The following is a 20,449-nucleotide window of genomic DNA, read 5'->3' as shown; positions in this document are numbered from 1 at the left end:
GAGTTTTTCTTTACACTCACTACCTCGTAAAATCAGTCGTGAGCGCAATCTGTGGTGGCAGATATGCGACTATTACAACCCAGCACATTTAGATTCTGCATAAAATTTTCTAAACAAAAAAAGAAAAGAAAGGGAAAAAGAGAGTATTAAAATGTTGCCATCAGTTCCGATGAGAGAAGCACTGTCAGCTGTGCAGTGCGTCCGCGATAATAAATTAACTGATCCAAACCCTCATAACCGCCTTTTCTGTTCGCTGCTGGAAAATTAGCTGGAATGAAGGTTTTTGGGTTTTTTGTTTCTTTTTTGCTTTCGGAAAAAAAGCGATTAAAATAATCTTCATAAGTTACAGTTGATCTCGCTTTGGATCCCTGAACAGTTTTCTAGGGAAAGAAAATAGAGCTGAGTTAAAGCTTCAGTTTCGTTAGAATAATCCGTTATATTTTGTGGGCATTTGTATTATTTAAAATCGTTATGCTGAATTATCATTAGCGTAATAATGATGATGATGTAGTAAATAAATCAGTGTAGCAGGTAGGCCAGTATGTGTGATGGATGCAGACTCACCACCATGAGGAGTCCACCCGAGGCGTCACAAGCAGCAGCAACAACAGACACGCGCAATAAATCCTCGAACTGGCACCGGCGTTCTGGCATGAAGAAGATCGGGGTGAGAGTCTAGCTCCCGCCGGCGAACCACAGCGCTGAATCTGAGCTGCACGGAGACTGGGAATCCTGTTTAACCCCAACATGACTTTTCCTCACTTTTTTTTTTTTTTAGCCCAAATGTACCAAAAAAGACCACAAAAAAAATCAAATCTCAGAAGAAACTCCAAACTTCACTTGATATTGTGAGGTGTGAGAGTAGCCGTGCAGCAGGGAGGCCTCATTATCCAATGTTTGGCTTCATGGAGCGCGGCTGTCAGCAAAGAGAGGAGCGCGTTGTCGGTGCCATGTGCGCACCAGACTCTCCACTGAGAGCTTCTGGATGCCAACTGGAGGTTTACCTGGAGAGGCGAGCAACAAGTGTCGGTAGTTAGTTCCCGCACAAACACTTATCCTTGTTTTCGTTTTGTTTGTTTGTTTTGTTTTTAACTTGGTTCAGGGGCAAAAGTAGGGTCCGAATCAGCGCTGGAGCCAAGTGTTTTCAGACGAGAGACTGCGGTTCTGTCGGCTGTGTGCTGGGTCGGATGCTAGCACCGGATCTCTCCTTTATTAGTGCACGGTGGACAGTGTCCGAGCTGAGAGAGAGGGGGGAGAGAGAGAAAGAGAGAGAGAGATGAGGGAGGGTTCGCGCTGATAGCTCCTCTCGCTCATTGGGCAGAAGAAGGGGTTACAGAGTTTGACGAGGAAAGAGATATTAAAAAGGATGGAGAAAGGTGCGCGCGTGTGTGTGCGTACGTGTTGGGTGGAGGGGTGGTGATGATGCTGAGGTGGAGAGGGTCCTATTGTGCGCCGTTGATCCGTAACCACAGACAGAAATGATTATAACTAATGATTTGTTTTACAACCCTGTAAAATCAGATAATTCAATCCTAAAAATATTTTACTTTTTATTAAAGGAGTTTTCGATTTTAAAGACTATTTTTTTAAATGTTTTTCTATATATTTTTAAAAAAAAAACACACATATTGTGTGCCAGTCATTAATAATTTTAGTGACCCAGTATTGTGCTGTTTCTTCTGTATCCTGTTGCTTATTATGCTGTTCCTGCCCTTTTCAAAAACTTCATTTGAAAGATCGATCATAAAAGAGACTAAAATAAACCTCCAGCCCAGAAAAACGTTTATCAGATATTGTTATAAATTACAATGATTTGTAGGCTGATAAATAAATAAAGTAGTTCAGTGAGAGAAGTCATTATACATATTATTATATTACGCCTAAATATTTATGAAATCTGCTCCACTTAAAGCCGAGCAGAAGGAGAAAAACAGGGAATGTGCGATTAGAAGAACAGAGCCAAATCGTCCAGTGGAACAGCACTACGGCTTAAATACGAACCACATGTGTAAGTCAGAGAGTGCTGAGGCAGCGCTGGATACACACACACACACACACACACACACACACACACACACACACACACACACACACACACACACACACACACACACACTGTGTCTGGAGTTTACCACTCTCACCTTCATCCCCATGTTTGTTTGTGCGTTCGTGTTGTCTTCAGGTTTTGGCCGTTGTCCTGTCATCCTCTCAAATCACTCCTGACAGATAAAAAGACCTCGGAAGCATCCAGAGATCTTTCACAAGCTCAAGAACCACTTCTTGACTTTTTGACATGCACAAATTCAGTTTTCATCAGCCGGAGCTGAACATTTGTAGGCCTCTGACGTTGGAAAATAGGAATACCGCAGTTGCTTCAGCTGACCCCATTAATTCTAGCAAACGCGTAAACAAATCGGGAAAAATCCCTGTCGGAATTGAAACTATTAGAATTAGCAATAGCTGCTGCAAAGTGTTACTTCTTCAAAAGCTTGAGAAAACAGTTCCCCGTGTTTATGCCAAAGCTGGTGTTAAAGCTAAGCTACTTTTGTAGACATTTGTATTTCTGCTTAGAGCTGGCCAGACAGGCAGCTACTGTCTTTGTTTTCAGAGAGAAGCACATGCACGACCAGACAGGGCAGAGTGGGTACAGGTTTGCGAGAGGCCGCGAGGTGAGGCAAAGAAGCTAAGCTCTGGAGAATATTTGTGCACTGCAGTTTAGCTCACAATTTTCTGCAAAATCAAAAGGTATTAGGGAAGCACAAACACGGCTGAGTTATGCTTTCCCTCCTGGGGCTGGAGCTGGAACAGACTTTCTCCCTCTCTTTCCCTCTCCCAGCCTGTGAACTTGACCCCAGCTTTCTCTTCATAAACAATAACAGAGTCAAGTGCCTCCTTGTCAGTTGGAAGAAAAGTTTGCCCTGATGTACGGGGTCCAATCTGGCAACCATCTCCTCAGAAGAGAAGTACTGAAGGGGGGTTGCTTTGTTTAAACGCTGAGGTGAAAGGGGGATAAAGGTGAGATTTACAGAGGCTGAAGGTTGGGACTAATCTAGTTAAATTATATTTCGATAAATTGTAATTGCTTGGGATTAATTTCTGATGGAAAAGTTGCTGCTGGAAAAAGGACTGGCTCGAATGGGAGACCTAGAGGCATGCAGTGAAGCTGGAAGAGGTATGTTGTTGGATGCCACCAGCCAGGCAGCCCAGGGATGAGCTCAGCATGTATTCCCATCCCCTGGCAGGCTGCAGGAGGGAGAACAGCCTGTCGTCAGGCTTGGCAGATTCCCATTCGGATGGGACAGGTGGAAGAGAGACAAAGACGTACGGAAAAGCTGAGACATCTTCCAGACTGATACCAAGAACTCCATTCGAAACAGTGAAGTGACTCATTTGCTACAAGTCCAATTTTTTAATCATCTTGTCTAGATAAGTTTTTTGATTAGACATCTTTGTTGTCTGCGCGTTACACACGTGTTACAGTATTTGGAATGAATCCGTTTTGTGATTTTCAGGGTTTGGTTGGGTTTAGGCACAAAAGCAGCCTAATCAAGTGTTGTTAAAGAGCATAGTTTGAATTTGATTTTGAAGACATCTGATTTGGGTTAAAATGACGTCTTCACTAAGGTTTGGAGGCCGTTATCTTCATGGCTACAGTAATAAATACTTGGATAAAGTTAGGGATTAACCATCGTCATGTTGACTGTTAAATTGAAATGAGGAACAAGCAGCAGTCTTCTCTGTTTGTTGATCCATTCACGCACGCCAGCCTCTTCTCCACACAAGAACGTCACCTCACTTCCTCCTTTGCTCCCAGTAAAATTTGTACAGACGCATAACGGCACTCGCTGATGCGTTTATAGACAATTTCCTTGTTTGCCTTCTCATAAAGCACTTTGAATACGTTATAACCTGGTTTCCCATCCAGAGAGCATCGTCCATGCTTCACGGAAAAGAGTTAGAAAAGAATATCCATGACCTTTGGGGAACTCAACATGTACTTCTGTTGTTTCATTTATTACAGACAATTGAACTGTGAACTACACAGTGATCCTCTTTCCTCTTCTAGCATAGCTTTTGAACAATCACCATCTCACGCAACTTGCTATTGGATCCTGTCAACAGGACATCGTAGCCTCTCCATTGGCTGAGTTGTCGCTCTATAGGCTGAGTTTTATTCAAATGGACCATATTGTTCAGCTCAGAGTGCATGAAGCTTCTGTTTATAATCATAATACTGATCATTTTAGATTATTTTACTGGAACTTGTCTTAATTTCTTGTAAAGTAAAGTAATGTAAAGTAGGCATGGTGATAAGATGAACTAGCCTAGTTACCTGAGTAAACAACAATCATCCTGAAATCCTTTAGCATTATGTATAGATCTAATGAAAGGTCAGAATACTACCCACACTCTAAAAATATACAGTCCTAAAGGGACGGACAAATCACAAAGTGTGTGTGCACGTTGGCACACATGCATGCAAGCCACCCGGAGAACTAGATCTGAGTCTTGTAAATTTAGATCTGTGGACAAAGATGAAGTACCTTGAACAAACACAGCTTTACTGGAACTCCAGAAGCTTCTGAAATGTCTGGCCAGCGCTCAAAGAAGGTGTCAGAACTTATTTTGAACCACTTCACCCCTTGGTGCAAACTGTGCAATATTAGACATGTCCATTGAGAGAAAAATTGTGTTTGCACGGGTGTAAAAACTTTGCATGCACGCACATATCCGTAACTGCTACTCTGTGCACCCTTGTGTTACATCATGGTTGGCCCCTAAGCTCTGCATACTTGTATACTTGTGAGCTTTTCCTTCTTTATCCTCAGGACAGCCTGTCATTAATAGATTTTATAGCTGCCATGAACACTCGTAAGTGTCCATAGATGTGCTTGTGATAACTCTATAATAGAACGTTTGCTGGGTCGCTGGAGGATGCCGTCATGCTAAACAGGTCCGAAGCATGCACTCACATAAACATGTACAGAAAAGAGAGCAGGTGACACAGATGACATCAAAGAGATGCCCAGGTCTGCATGGCCTCTTTGATGTTTAATACATCTCAGGCCCTTCTTTGGAAAAAACAGGTATGCCCCGGGCAATGCAAAGACTGATACGCACAGAAAAACACACAGCGATCAACTTGCTGCCTAGATACCGCGTTTCTATTCGCAACGTTTACTTTTTAAAGAGTCAGATGTTTGAAAATGATCTCATTTGAAATTTACCTTAATAAATGTTGGCCAGCTTTACAGCACACACAGAGTCCTTGTTCCATCTGAGTGACTCTGACTTTGTGCTGAGTAGTTTCCTGTTTTAGTGAGAAACTGTCTGCGTGACGTACGCTGCAGGTCATAGGCAGCTGGTCACATGGTGGCTGGCTGAGGTAGCACAATGAAGAGTGAATCAGTGAATTGAACACTTGTGCAGTGGATATTGTTACTGAAAGAAGAATGTAGCAGTTTGTGATTTTCATTTATTATTTTGAAGTTTAAGAAATCTGCCATTCTGGGTCCAAAAAAAGGAAAACCCAGGTACGTTGTAATAAGGCTTTTGCATAGTTGTGTACGGGTAGATGATTGTAGGGATATGCAGATGACAGCTAAATTACCAGTTTTTCATAAGCATTTCATATAAGCTTGAGTAATTAATAAAACATGGTTTCTGCAATAACACTTTCTGAATATTCCCTTTTTTCTAATACATCTATTAGTGGAATCATGACAACTGATATTGATGATAACTATTACTTCACCCTAAACTATCAGTAAAGCATTCATGATAATATAGTTTTAAAAACCTGCTTGCTTTCATGTCTGTTCCCCTGTTCGTGTCCATCCTCTCATTATGCTGTGTATTTAAGTTTTCCTCTGTTGTCATCTCGTCGTCATTGCCTCCTCGATTGTGCCCTGTTTGCTCTGTTATGTCATCAGTTCTAGTTTTCAGTTTAGGTGGCTTTTCTTGTCATTTTTTATTTTATTTCCTGAGCTCGAGCTCTAAAGCTGTTCAAGTTCTGTTAAGCCTCTCTGTCAAGTCCTTTTGGGACTACACCGTCTCAAGACAGTATTCAGCAGCAACAGGTGGATATACGGTGGCCCAGAGAGGCCAAACAGACTGCAACTTAAGGAAACACCAGGAATAAGAAAAACGCTGCAAAAGCACACAAAACACAACGGAAATAGGGAAAAACAGATTTCCAAAAGCACAAGGGAAGTGTTTCTGGTGTTTCCGTTGTCGTTTCTCCTATTTCCATTGTGTTTTGTGTGCAGCGTTTTTCTTATTGCGCTGCCTTTGATATAACCAATGTTGGGAAATTTTGCATGATTTGTCTGAATGGGTGATTGTAGATTGAAGTGTATATCACTCCTAGTTCTGGCTAAGACTGAAAGAAAGAGCCATTCACTGGTTAATAGGTGTCTAAGATGACTATTTCTCTCATACTTTGGTATAAAGTGAAAATACAGATTAAATGAGAGCTGTATTAGACCTACAGCAAATTCACAAGTTGAAAAGAATCATGACTGAAAGTGACATTTAATATCATTCTGTTCCTGCCATTTAATTTAAGAACTTCATGAAATAACGATACTCTGCCTTTACAAACACTGGGGAAAGATTTGTTCTAAAGAGCTGGATTTGAGCGTGGTAGTGGAATACCACGTAATACAAGTCTAGAAATTCCATGATCAGCTGTAAGTGGTCTTATTGGAGAATAGAAACAGTTATTAACCACAGCAGCTCAGCTGCAGAGCAGACTGTATACATTTCCAAACCTCCTGTGGCATCAACATCAGCACAAAAACTGTGCACAGGGAGCTTCATGGCATGAGTTTCATTACTCGTCTCTGTCATATTTAAAGCTGTTGCTTCGTCTGAGAAAAGGGGGAAAAACCTGAATGGAGGTAATCATGTGCATATTTCTGCCTTGATTACTGTATATAACAAGTAACTCTGATCTGGATTAGGTTCACTAAGCCTCCCTGGTGTTTTAGTCTCATAAGTCTTACCTTAAAAACTCCTTCTACACATAGAAAGCTATAAGCTGAGGGGAGTTGGTGTGTGCTACATCAGTTGTGCTTTTCGAGGTCATTCCAGCAGATTCCATGATGAATTAAGAGCCGTTCATTCTGCTCAGACCAGTTTTAAAAAATGGATCCTAGAGAGTTTAATCCCCCAACTCACACCACAGTACATACAGGAATCAATGTTCTTAATAGAGCATGAATGTGTACATAATCCATGCATGTAATATGTAGTATTTCAAAATATTTGAATATGTACATGCAAGCTAGCGTTTTCCTCTTCTCCTTTCAATTGTTCTTGACGGTGAGGTATTTTTATACTCATGTTGAAAAAAGTCACAATATGAATGTTCTGGACATTCGTTTCTTTAAAATTGATAATTAAACAGAATAAAACACATGAATGTGTTCCCTTCTCTGGATTTAACTCCTTAATGAGCTCTTTGTGACCTGTGATGGAGTCTCTGTGAATTTTCTGTGATCCATCAAAATGTGTGATTGGTTTTCATTTTTGTGTTGAAGGTTGTACAGGTTGCCTGGTATTTTAGGTTGAATTCTTGAGTGGAGGCCATCATGGCCCTTTGGCACACGGATATGTGGCGAGGGCTCTGAGTTGTAGGAGAGGTCCCTCCACGCCCTGAGTGATGAGAGCAGGGTTTAACCGGCTGCAGGTGTGCTCAAGACAGGCGGGTTGGGCCTTTGAAGTGGAAGCCAACTGGGACCCCAGCCCATCTCTGACCAGCAGCCAGAACAGACACATTCGCTTTCAATTAACACTCTCCCTTCTTTCCCAATCCCTGCTTTTTATGCTTTGTGCACATTTTTTTGTGCTAATATATGTTCAATAAAAAAGAGCATGAAAGTTGTGGTGGGGTCGTGTTCATGATTCAAGTAAATACTTATTCCTACTGAGCTGACGAAGGCAGTAATCTGCCTATGTGCATTCAGCTCTTGCTTCACCTCGTGAAGCTCAGGGCCAGGTTGGATGTCCAGAGGACTGCGAGTTCTCTGACACCCTGAACCCTCAGTCATCTTTATACAATGAAATCATGTTTCTCTGGTCACACTCACACCCTGTCTTCTAAATGAAATGCATCCCATATTTAGTGCTTCTACAAAACGGAAAAAGCTATACTAACCCTGCTACTTAAGAAGAAGAGTATAGCAAATGCTGTTGTGGCTTATAAGCTGTTTTCACGAAGCATACATGCTTACATGCCCCTCTCATTACAAAGAGTGAAAAGTGAAATAAATGGCTGTTTCGATGGTAAGTTCCCTATAGGCAGCTACATCTGGCTCCTGTTAGTCACAAGCGTATAAAAAAAATGCGGTTAAGTCCCAGGCATTCTGTATTACAGACACACACACTGGGAGGTAAGAGTCCAGCATGGTGGTCACCCCCAGTACTCCCAGTCTATGCAAACCCAGCAGACAACAAGGGGCTCAGACAGAGACTAGTATTGCTGCATAAACAGTAACAATAACCCATATACAGCCTGTGTATGAAATATTAAACCCCCATATATTTGTACCTGCCGGCTTCTGCTGATATGTCTGCATGAGAGTCGGTGTCAATAATTGAAAAACGCAGCTCTGTCTGTAGAAGCAATAATGGACAAAACCACAGCAAAAGACTTAGATTGCAAAAGTGACTTTGTGGGAAGACACAGTCGCGCTCTACGCTGTGTTTGTTTGGGAGAGGGTTTGTGTGTGTGTTCCCAAATCTCGAGCACCTACCCACAATGCAATTTGACCACCAACAGTTCAGGCTCAGTTTCCTGTGTGCTGTGTTTCTCGCAGCTAATGTCGCCTCAGGCAGAGAAAAGCAGACAACAGAGGTCTTGCACGCTTTCCTGACACGCTCAGCAAATTCTCAGGTTTGACACCGTTTTGTTTGCAGTCGCATACGAGCTTTTTCAAGTTTCTCTGTGAGGGTTTTGTCATATCCATCCATTTTCTTCTGCTTATCCTATCAGGATCACAGAGAGGCTGGAGCTTCCCCCAGCTGCAATAGGGTGAGAGACGGGGTCCATCTTAGACATGTCGCCATTCCTTAGCTTGTAACATTAACATCAGTTAATTAACGGGTTTGTATTTTGAATTAAAAATGTACTTTTAGCTGCTCCTGTTGCAAAACCCCCAAAAGTTTTTGATTCTTAACTATTGAACAGATAAAGGAAGCTAAAATGTTTCACCATATACTCAAGTATAATGATAATAACTTTACTTAGACGCCCACGCCTGGTGAACTTTGGATTACAAGCCTGTAAAATGAATGAATATGAAAGCATGCCACCATTCAAAAGAAGAATGCAAAGATGATCAACAGGATGTAACAGATGTAAACATACAGTCACAGACAAGCAAGTGAACTCAAGACAGACTACCTCTACATCCCAGAAGTCCAAACAAGTCTGTGTACACTTGGTGACACATTGCCGTGCGATGCTTCAGTACAATTGTGACTCACTGATCAGTCCTCGTTATCACAGCCGCTGATAGAGAAACTACTGACACAGACTTGAAGCATGTGCCGGGGTGTATAATGAGCATCTGATTGTGTAAGTGTAATGTTGACAAAATCATTAGCAAGAAATGCTTATCCCTTGACAAGTCAGACTCAGAAGCAGCTGGAAAGTGGTGATGTTTATAAGGTTTTTCATCTTTTCGCCCCATTAGAGACTGAACTTTGATTTTTATGTGTAGTGCAAGTATTCTGGTAGTCTCTAAATGTTACTAACGTCAAAGCCAGCTAATCTTGAGCCAGCAGGCCTGTCTGAATAACTCAGAAGCCCTGGGAGTCTGTCTCTATCCTTTAACCTCCTGCTGCTTTAAATCCTGGACAAAACAGTTCTATTGATGTGATTTCAAATTAAGTGGGTTCTCCTAACAACTTTTGCATTAACGATATTGAAATTCGATGCCGGAGTAATGTCACCACTATGTTCTGACACAAACAAACCTGTTCAAAGCTGTTAAATAAGAGAACTGGTCATCATCAGAAGTGTGCACATCTTTGGGTCTTGACAGTCCTGCTGCTGCTGGCATTATCTAAAGACTCACACTGCCCTGCAAGGAATAGCGACAACAGTGTGCTAGCCTCATAAATTAGCCTTCGTGCATGCCAAGCTGATGTAAACAAACTGTAAGAGACCACCGGCATCAAAATCAAAACTTTTTTCTTCTTGGTAAAGAGCAGCGGCCTTCACGCCATATTTTAACAATAGATGTGTTGTGGCTACCTGAAGCAGTCCAGTAAAAGCTGGCATTTGTCCTGGACTGTCAGAGTGAAATGTTGCCCTTATGTCAGCTCTCAGTAAACTCTCTGACTGTGATGGACGGGCCCTCTCGTGGTCTCCTGAGATCTAACACACTGTAAGATACACTGAGGCTTAGATCAGCCTCTGGAGTGCTTTAAAATCCTGGAAGCATCTCCTGGCTTCTTGCTGCCAGGTTTCAGTAAATGGTGAAGTTCAGAGAGTTTGACGCCTGGTTGAAAAGTACTTCAGGCAGCAGTGGAAGAAATACTCATATCTTTACATGAGAAAAAGTAGCTATTTGGTGTACTACTTAAGCAAGGGTACTAATTAAGAAGAGGGATGTGACAGTTTTAGGTTAGCATTAACACCTATGTATTATTGGGGGGGGGGGGGTTATGTCTCTGAGTGGTAGAGAGGGAGCTATTGTTTACTGTATTGTCAGAGATTCCCAATCTAAGGTTTTATTTGTTGACTTTATATTTTTAAAAATGTGAATGACTTTAATGCATTACTAACAGTTTTTATCCCTGATACATGTCATGGGCCCTGAATCTTTTTCCTTGAAATGGCCATAAAGCCAAAACTCAAACTGAGAAACAAATTAAATGAAAGTACAAATAGCAGTGCTTACGTAAATAAACTTTCCATCAGTGAAGATTGGAAGGTTGTTGGTTTCTTTTGGTTCTTGGCTTACTTACATTTTGGAATTAGACTGAATTCTGGCTTGTGTCCCGCACTGTTGTTCCTTTGAATCCTGTCAGTCTGTCCATCCAACGGGTGGGTCCGTTCAGAAAGTTCCAACAAAAACTGGTCATCTGGCAAAATAAGTGGAACCCAACTCAACTTTTGTTTCAACGCAACACAACCTCAACGAACCTAGACTGATGCTGGCCAATCACATACAGATAATAGCTGGTAGATTGTTCTATAACGTCAATAGTCTGCTACAATGTGAATTTCCAACATTAACCTCATGATTACAACAGAGAAAGAAACAAAGAAAGATGCTGGTGTAACAACCATTATTCAATTCAATTCAATTTTATTTAAATAGTGTCAAATCACAATAACAGGTGCTTTCTATTGTAAAGTAAAGACAATAATACAGAGAAAACACCAACATTCAAATGACCACCTATGAGCAAGCACTTGGTGACAGTGGGAAGGAAAAACTCAATTTTAGCAGGAAGAAACCTCAGGAAGAAAATTATGCAGTGAGTTTTCTGGGATTTTTTATTCTTTCCTTGTAGCAGCATACTGCCACAAGTGCAGCCTTGTGTGTCGTTTTAGTGCAGGCCTTTAGCCTTGCATGAACTGCTGTCACTGCAAATACTTAAGCCCTTGATCCACTGGGATTCTTCCAGTTCACATCTGAACTCCACTACCAACTGTGGTCATCATTCATCAATGTTTCTGTGCATGACTGTGTAACCTTGTGCTTCTAAGCCAACTCCATGGTCCTCTTTGTTGGTTATCTGTCGCTCTAATGTTTCATCAGTTCGCTCTCTCAATGAGTTTCCTTCACTGTAACATTCCTGTTTTTCCACCCCAAGTCCTTAACTTGGCAATGAAACTTGTGCCTGACACAAACTCATCTTTCTGAAGAAAAAAAAAGGTAATCCAGAAAGCGTCCAATTAGATCACAGAGCAATAGATCCATCCATCAGTTTGTTTCCGCTGCTTATCTAGGTCTGGATTGCATGGACAGCAAGATGCCCAGAGCTGCCCAGAGGAACTGGTGGAGGTCACTGGCAGGAGGCCAGTGACCTCCACCAGTTCCTCTGGGCAGAGAGTGAGGTGTTACCAAGCTAGCTGAGACGCATGATCTCTCCGGTGTGTCTTTCCCAGGGTCTCCACTAATTTGGATATGCCTACAACACCTCACAGAGTCTACCTGATCAGATGCCTAAACCACCTTAACTGGGTCTTTTCAATATGAGAGTCCTTCTCACTCTAGTGGAGAACCCCAACACAATTTGGAGGATGATTGTTTCCACAACTTGTATCCAACATCTCATTCTTTAAGTCACTATCAGCAGCTCGTGGCCGTAGGTGAGTGAGTCTTCCAACAGAAGACTATAGTAAATCAACAGCTTTGCTTTCAGGTTCAGGTCTCTCTTAATCATGCCAGTCTGCTACAATATCTGAATAATATCTGTCAACAATATCTGCCAATCTTCTGCCCCCTTCTTCCCTCACTTGTGATATACATGAATTACTCAAAACTCTGCTCCTTTCCAACTGTGAACCATGAGGTCAGACTTGGAAGTGCAAAATGTTCCTCCAGCTGCTTTGCATTTGGCTGCACATTGCCCTAGTACAAGCTGAAGGTCATTGTTCAGTGAAGAACCACATTGTCAGAAGAACAACATCACTCCAAAATTCAAAGACTCAGGCTACCAAAACCAGTACCCTATTATATACTCAGTACATTAGCCTATGCAGTCCAAAAACTTATGAACAAAAGCCCTGGCGAAGTAACTTACTGCCCAATACTTTATAATCCTCAAACACCCCCTACAAGTCCAAGGAAGACATGTAGAAAGTTTTGTAAACACCCATGCACCCTCAAATATCCTCAAGAGAGGTCCGGTGTTCCATGACCAAGAAGGAAACCACATTGTTCGTCCAGAATCTGAGGTTGATCTCAAAGATGGACTCTTCTCTCCAGTAGTCTGCACTTCCCAAGGGAGCCGAGTGTGATATCCCTAAATCTGAAATACACCTCCAAAAGCCAATTTATGGGTAGGGGGACACCCACCCCAGTTTGAAGGGCACAGTCCGCAACATCCATGCAGTGTTGCAGATGCATGTCAACCCAAGAACATCCAGAGCTTTAAAGGATTAGGTGGAGCTGATCATTCCAAGGGGTAAAATCACTGGAGAGCAAACTCTGCCTCCTCTCCAGAGGGTGCTGGGGCTGAGGGTTGTTTTTCTATAGACTTCTATAAAACTAGAAGGCATTTTAGAACCAGAAGAATTGCATTCATCTTTAATACTGTCTATGGCGGTGGGCTGTTATCTGTTTTTTTGCCTCAGATCTTTTGCTGAGGCACCAACTGCACCTAAACCAAAACGTTTTATGTCGTTAGAATGAGGCTGACATGGACATTTATTTTATGTGTTATATGTGAGAATGTCCATTCTGACTCACCCCAGTATTTACAGGAGTTCATCTGTAAAACCACTTTTGCAAATTATAAGCGCAGGTGTTTCTTGGAATATCAGTTCTGAAACTACCAGATAACTTCTTAAAGGGGGCATTGCTTCATCTACTAAGATTGAGCATCAAGATAGTTTTTTGCAGGCTGATAGAGATAGACTACAACAGAATTTGCATGACGTAGCATGAACATTAAATTAAAAGGTCTTTTAAATCAAACAGACTGCCTTATCAGTCTCTGCATGGGATTTAAAACAGACGCTGTAGCAGAGAGAAACACATGTCCACGTTAAGCAGTTTCACTGATCAAGCTGATATGAGCTATGAGAACCGAGCTGGAACGTATCCCCTCCTAGAGGTGCTGCTGCAACCTGTCAGGAACCATACTTACTCAGTCTTTTCATGTTGTCATTAAAACTATCAATGTGTGATGCTGCTTTCATGAAGAAGGTAACTAGCAATGATCAGACAACATGTAATTTGTTGGGATGTGGATGTTTTGGAAACAGATGATATAAATTGTTTTGCATTTCTTTGGTTTTGCGATCTGTGTTGGGACCATCTCTGCTAAGAGAAGAATGAAGAAGAAAGAAATCGAAAGCAAAGAGCAGAGGAGTGACTGATTGCAGGGCACACAACCAAATGGGAACCAGAGACTGTGAGTTGTCAGCGCTGCTACAGATTTATACTTTACCTGCTACCCTGGGATCTGCCACACATACACCTGGTCAGAACAGAACAAAAGAGGGGGGGGAGATGTGAAAAGGTTTGTGCACGGAGTCAGAGGTCAAACGGTGTGATAGGATTAGTAATAGATGCCTACAAAGATGATAAGAGATGGAGAGGGCTGGCTCTGGGGCAAAAACAGCAACTTCAGCTGGGTCTTATTTAGATCAGCCTTTTGTACTCTGGAGCCCTGTGCGCCCGCCTGTGCATCTGCCCTCCGCATGTTGGACAGCACTGGGTGGGTTTTTCTGCCTTTTCTGCCCTTTACTCACACACTGCCCTATTTCTTTCTCCAGAGTGTAAGAGCTGAAACTGTCTTTTCAAGGAGGGTATTTATTCTTTTTTTCTGATTTAAAAATGACTTAAATCAGTTAATGATGACTTCCTATTGAATTTGATTCTGAAATTAAAACCGATAGTGAAATAAAGGTATAATAATGCATAATATGGGACAAAGATATTAGAAGCACCCTGTTCAATTAGTTAGAGTTATAGACTCTGAAGGCTGATCCTGAACATCAGGAAGGCAAAAGTTATCCAGCATCTGCAACAAGCTCATTTCCCCTTTCATTATTAAAGTTTCGTCACAGCTTAAACTAAAGAAATACTGAGTCATTGAAGGAAAACTCACAAAAAAGTGTTTAAGAGGCGAAATATTAACCAAACTGGGCATTCTCAAAGCAACACTTTCCATTTGCTGAACAGGACAAATATTTGGATTTCCAACCTACAGCAGATGCATCACAACTCTTGAGTACCACACAAACATGCAAACATACTCAACTACTTAGTGTTGGATTGGATCTCTAGAAAGCCTTTACTGTCCTTGTTCTCTGCGAAATACAACAAATTTAGGAGTGCAACTCCCAAATGGTGCATTAAAGCACCAGCAACTGTGAAACACTAACAATAACTTCCCATGTCTAATCAACACACACACACACACACACAACATATCCTGCTGATATTCTGCTGGTCGCATCACAGCCCTCGGGTTTGAAGACTTAAAGCTCTGATCTTATTAATGTGGTCTGGCTCGCCACAGGCAGCTTGTGGACAGCAGTATATGAAACCACTGAGTGTAACTGACAGACACAGATGACAGAACATGCCCAGTCTACAAGTTAACACACCGCAGAGCTCCTAACTGTTACTTTGACTCAGGTCTGGTCTGAATTAGATCCTCTCATCCCTTCTGCAGACCGCATACCCTGATTTAACCCCAACACCTGGATAAACCTCAACTGGTCATTTCTGAATCCCAGAATCGGTGCCTTTTTATTGGCTTGTTGGTCAGCTGGTCTCTGCTCTTTATCTCTTCTATGCTCTCTTATATTCATCACTGAGTTAAGTTAAGAGGAGATGCAAATGGGCATATCCCACCTGTACAGAGTTAGCTCTTGGGGGGCCTGCAGACAAGACTTTTCCTGAACACAGATCTGCAAAATCTTTATGGATATGTCAAATAAATTTTTAACATTCAACCCACTTAAAGACTGCTAAATGGTTGCTCATATTAATTGTGACCAACGTTTCTAACAAAGAGATCAGGTCATCTAAGACGCACAGCTTTGACTATGCGCTAACAGCTTGCTCACCCATTTGGTGTTTAAACCTTCTGTTTGTGAAGGGCAGCCAATTAGAAGAAGGATGGGTTAAAGGGAGAGCATTTTTCAAATTGTGGGTCAACTGAGGACCTCTACCAAGTCCCAATTTAAGATAAATAGGAATTACTGTGAACTCTGAATCATTCAGAGCTGTTCTAATAGAGTCCAGGAATAAAAAAAGAAAAAGAATGGCGCACCTATTAAAGACCGACTGATCTGACTACGTAATGTTTTATCTACAGGGAATGGTGGAAGTATAATGCATAAAAGCTATGGCAAGACAAGAACAGGTGGCAGGTGTATGTGTGTTTGTGTGTGTGGTCAGATCTTGGCAGTCAGTCACTGGTGGTGAGATATGAGGCTTAACTGGCTTTATCTTAGATGGTACTGAAAGGCCACACTGGCTGCCAGACGTTATGAAGGTATAACTGCTTGAGAAGAAGTATATCCAGATGTGTGCTGGTGTGCATGCTAATGGCCCTCAGTTACTCTCAGATTAGCGAACACACCACCCACCCACACACACACACACACACACACACACACACACACACACACACACACACACACACACACACACACACACACACACACAGCCCAGCAAACAAACACATAAAAGTACTGTCAAAAGAATCTCCTCAGGCTCCCTCACAGGAAGGCCCCATTAAAGTGTGTGCATTGATTAGAAAAAAAAAAGTCTGCCCTGTGGCTCCCGATAGCCATCTCCTCCCCTCATTGGGTTTCTACTCAAGCTGCAAGCTGGGCAGCTCCAAGTCTATAACTGCACCCCCCAGGGGGAAACACTATAATGGAGTTAAGGAACCTCTTTAAGCTCCAGATAAAGAAAATTTACCCATACTTAATGCCAGATTCCCCATGTTGCTTGTGGGCACATATATATTAGCATGCTGTGTTTTAAATGTGTTTAGTAATGGAAAAAATGGACAAGTAGAGGGATTCATGTGCATTCAAACAACAGAGAGTAAGAGTCTCTCATAAAACATTAAGGTGTAACTCAGCTGGTCTTAGAGAAACACAAATCTGAAAATTCATGTCCTTTTTATACACAGACTAATCTTGCATTAAGTAAAGGGGGAGGTGTCAGTCAGTTAAAAGAACTTCCCATCCTGAAGACAGAAAAAGTGTTGAATCATTATTAGCATTTCCTCTATGCTGCCAAAGACTGCCATAAACCATTCACTTCCTGATGGCACAATTATTAATGTTGGTAATAAGTAGCATAGGTAACATTTTCAGAGGAGCCTGACTTTAATGAGCAGCCTCACTCGCATCTGCCACACAAGCAATACTATGTCTTACATGGGAATTCGACTGAGAGCCTGTCTTTCCCCTTGCAGTTGAAGCAATCTCATCATGACGTTATAATGTAGATAGATGGCTCTGACCTGGCAGACTATGCTCCATAACTGCTAATGGAAGAGAAAAGCAATATTTTACTTCTTGTGCAATTCTGCTGGCAGTCAGTCTGAATTACAAGGCTGTGGACCAAGACCGCCTTTGCTTTGTATTGATCTGTCCGAAAGCAGCACATCTAAGACAGTGAGAGAAACAGCGTACCAGATATGCATCATGTTAGTGGCAAAACAATGTCTCTCACCCTTTCACCAGCTCTCTTGAACCTATAATTTCAGTGGCTCTAATCAGCCATAGGATCAGCCTTGATCTCCACTTGACCTGGAAACCTTAATAAATTGCACTCTTTGATTGACACCACATTTGTACACTATACTTTTTCCCAGTGGCCCAATAAGTTTGTGGCTTATCTTTTTTTTTTTGACTTATCATTTTTGAGCACAGTCACAGTGTGGAGGAGTCATGAGATTTCCTTTAGCATAGCTAGACTTTCCCATGCGTGAACAAGCATGGGAACCACTTAGTATAAAGTTCTGTCTTCACACTGAGCTAACATTTTAAAATCTGATCCTATTGTCAATGTTTCTCAATAGGAACAACAAACAGGCCAGAGGGAGCAAAACTAGCTCCGGTTAAACACTCAGCGACGGCAGTGTGTGCAGCAGTCCCTCTCCCTGTGAGGGATAAACACTGTGTCGTGGCCCGATCTGTTTACGAGTTCGCCTCTGGCCGGCCAGGGTCGCAGAGGTTTTGTGTGTGTGTGTGTGTGTGTGTGTGTGTGTGTGTGTGTGTGTGTGTGTGTGTGTGTGTGTGTGTGTGTGTGTGTGTGTGTGCGAGAGAGTGTTGGGGAATGTGTGATAGAGGGATTACAGGCGAGCTAGCCGTCGCTTTCATGAGGAAAAAAACAAACACAAGCAGAATGCTAGACCTGCTCAATGCATAGCGTTTATGGTTGGGAAATTAAGTTTTGGGGCTTGGCAGACTCATTCTCTCATCAATGCACAGTGTTGATGAGCTTCAGTCTAGGATGACCAGACAGAACAAATAAAATGTGGGGCAAAAAGTAACCTGTGTACACCCACTGTGGGGGGTTGTTGCTAATAATCAGAGGTTAACAAATAAGTTAACAAATAAACTAGAGATGGCACGATACCACTTTTTTATGTCCGATACCGATACCGATATCATAAATTTGGATATCTGCCGATACCGATATGAATCCGATATAGTGTTTTTTAATCAACAAAACTGTTTTTTAAAATATCTTGCTGCATTTTGCAAGTCTGCAAGTTCATACTCAAGTTTAAAACAACAACTACACTAAAGCTATTCTGTTATACCTGTATACAAAAAAAATATTTCATAGTTCAGCAATACTGATCAATCTAATAAACTTAGACCTACACCATCCTCCCTATTCTGGTATTTTAAAGAGTACTTAGCGTAAATATTAAGCAACCTAACTAATAGGGTTCCAACTCCCAGCAACAACAAAAATAAATAAATAAAAAATAGGGAACCACCCCTCACGCTCCACCTCATGATGCTTAATCGACGTAATCAACCTTAATTTGATGCAGTGTGAAAAAAAATGCACAGAAATCAATTATTTTTCAAGAAATATTAAATAGATTCAACATCTTTCTTCAACAAAATTGCAGACTGCACAGATGGTACCTTCCCAAAGGAAAATGTACTATAGCTTACTAGGGTATATATATTAGACTTAATAGTCACTATATACAGTAATTGACTTCTATTCATTTTACATCAAATTAAAACTTTGGGTGTCAGATAATTATTTATTAAAAGCTAGACATTTTAAATAAGAATAAGAAAGAAAAGTATGTCTTTGTGCCCCCTTTTCCCAGTTAATGCCCTATCGGCCCCCCTGGCTAAACTTTGCTAGATCCGCCCCTGCACAGTTACCAGCCGTCAGCTACGTAGAAAAAGATCCTGGTGTAGAAAGTAATATTAAATAAATTGTAACAACAGCTTATCAAGCTTAAACGTGCTGCTGTTGTTCAGCCGCTGGTTTCCTCTTTCTGGTGCAAAGTGGGCCAAAAACAAACCAGAGAGACTCACGACAGAAAAGCCGATCAGCTGATCATTAGCAGTTTCATGATTGAAGTAGCAGCCGGAGAGCGAGAGGCAGTCGCTCGTTAAGCTTAACGTTGGAATGCTTTACAAACATTCAGAGATGGACTTACACACTTGCTTTACTTCTCTCGGGGATAACTTTGTCGGAGATGAAATGCCAGGTTGCTAGCGAAGCTCCACATGCTATCCAGACCACCGACAGGTCCCGCATGCCACAGCTGCTCTATCACGTGATGCATACTGCTCCGACGTTCTGAGGTGAGTTATGGCGTGTTGCAAGTTTTGTGAGGTGCTTTCGTGATATTTAATGGATCGGATTACATTTTTTATTTTTCTCCGATATCCGATCCAGTAATTTAGGTCAGTATCGGACCGATACCGATACATAATATCGGATCGGTCCATCTCTAAAATAAACACACATACACAAACAATGCAGGTGTTCTCTTGTTCTCTGGAGACCATCTATCCTCTGTTTCCTTTGTTCTGATTTTCTCTTTTATCTCTTCTTTCCCGGCAGATTTGTCTTTTTTTGTTCACCTGTCATATTCCACCTTTTCCCTGAATGACGCATGTTGAACCCCTCGGAGAGGCGAGCCGAAGTCGTACCAGCCCTCCTGGCAGTGCTCAGCTCTGGCTCCTGATTTTGCAGCTGTTCCCTGGAACCCAACTCGAAGCCGGTTTTACCGCCCTTCTAGGGAACGTGGAGCGGCCTGGGATACATGCTTCTGAACTTACCCACAGGGATGTTTCACAAGAGGCCAGCTGGGAAGTCAGTGGGAGCCAATAGGAAGGTGAGGGGGGTTGAAGGAGAGGGTCAATACCAGAATCCGAAGAGAGTTAAGAGAAAGAATTGGAATGGGTAACGGATGGAGAAAGATTAAAGAAGCTTTGCTTCTGGTTCTGGTTTGTGTGTGAGAAAACCAGAAAAGATGGTGAGTTAGATGACGCACTTTTGATTTTGTTGTCATAAATGTATAATGACAGCTTCATTTTTTCACGTTTTTAAGCCATTTCATAAGCATGCAACAGTCAGCAGGACAACAGCTCACTTCAGAATGCAACCAGAACTTTTCATATGTATCTCCTCTCACTGCGGTGGGATGGGGCAGGGTGTCACCTCTGAGCAAGAAGGTCCTCGGTTCAAACTCACTGGCACACTGGAGCCCTTCAGTGTGGACTTTACATGCTCGCCAC

The 20,449-nt window shown here is 41.9% G+C and overlaps 1 protein-coding gene across 2 annotated transcripts in view; it reads right to left on the bottom strand.

The window, feature by feature from the left end:
- Positions 1-20,036, bottom strand: part of LOC146644573 (protein Wnt-2b-A) — a 30,210-nt gene extending 10,174 nt beyond the window's left edge. The window contains exons 1-3 of one of the 2 annotated variants that reach the window (XM_085393011.1): positions 19,363-20,036; positions 10,981-11,097; positions 565-1,238 (exon numbers count right to left, since the gene is read on the bottom strand). In XM_085393011.1, coding sequence (XP_085249137.1) covers positions 565-749 — 185 coding nt within the window. In that variant the 5' untranslated portion in view covers positions 750-1,238; positions 10,981-11,097; positions 19,363-20,036. The remainder of the gene's footprint in view (positions 1-564; positions 1,239-10,980; positions 11,098-19,362) is intronic. The other variant, XM_085393012.1, reaches the window with a different exon arrangement.
- Between the last annotated feature and the right edge of the window lie 413 nt (positions 20,037-20,449).

This window comes from Rhamphochromis longiceps, linkage group LG20 (genome assembly GCF_057381845.1).
Source record: "Rhamphochromis longiceps isolate RC_006_pf linkage group LG20, R_longiceps_female_GT1.1, whole genome shotgun sequence".
Lineage (NCBI taxonomy): Eukaryota > Metazoa > Chordata > Actinopteri > Cichliformes > Cichlidae > Rhamphochromis > Rhamphochromis longiceps.
This window is presented reverse-complemented; position numbering and strand designations above follow the sequence as displayed.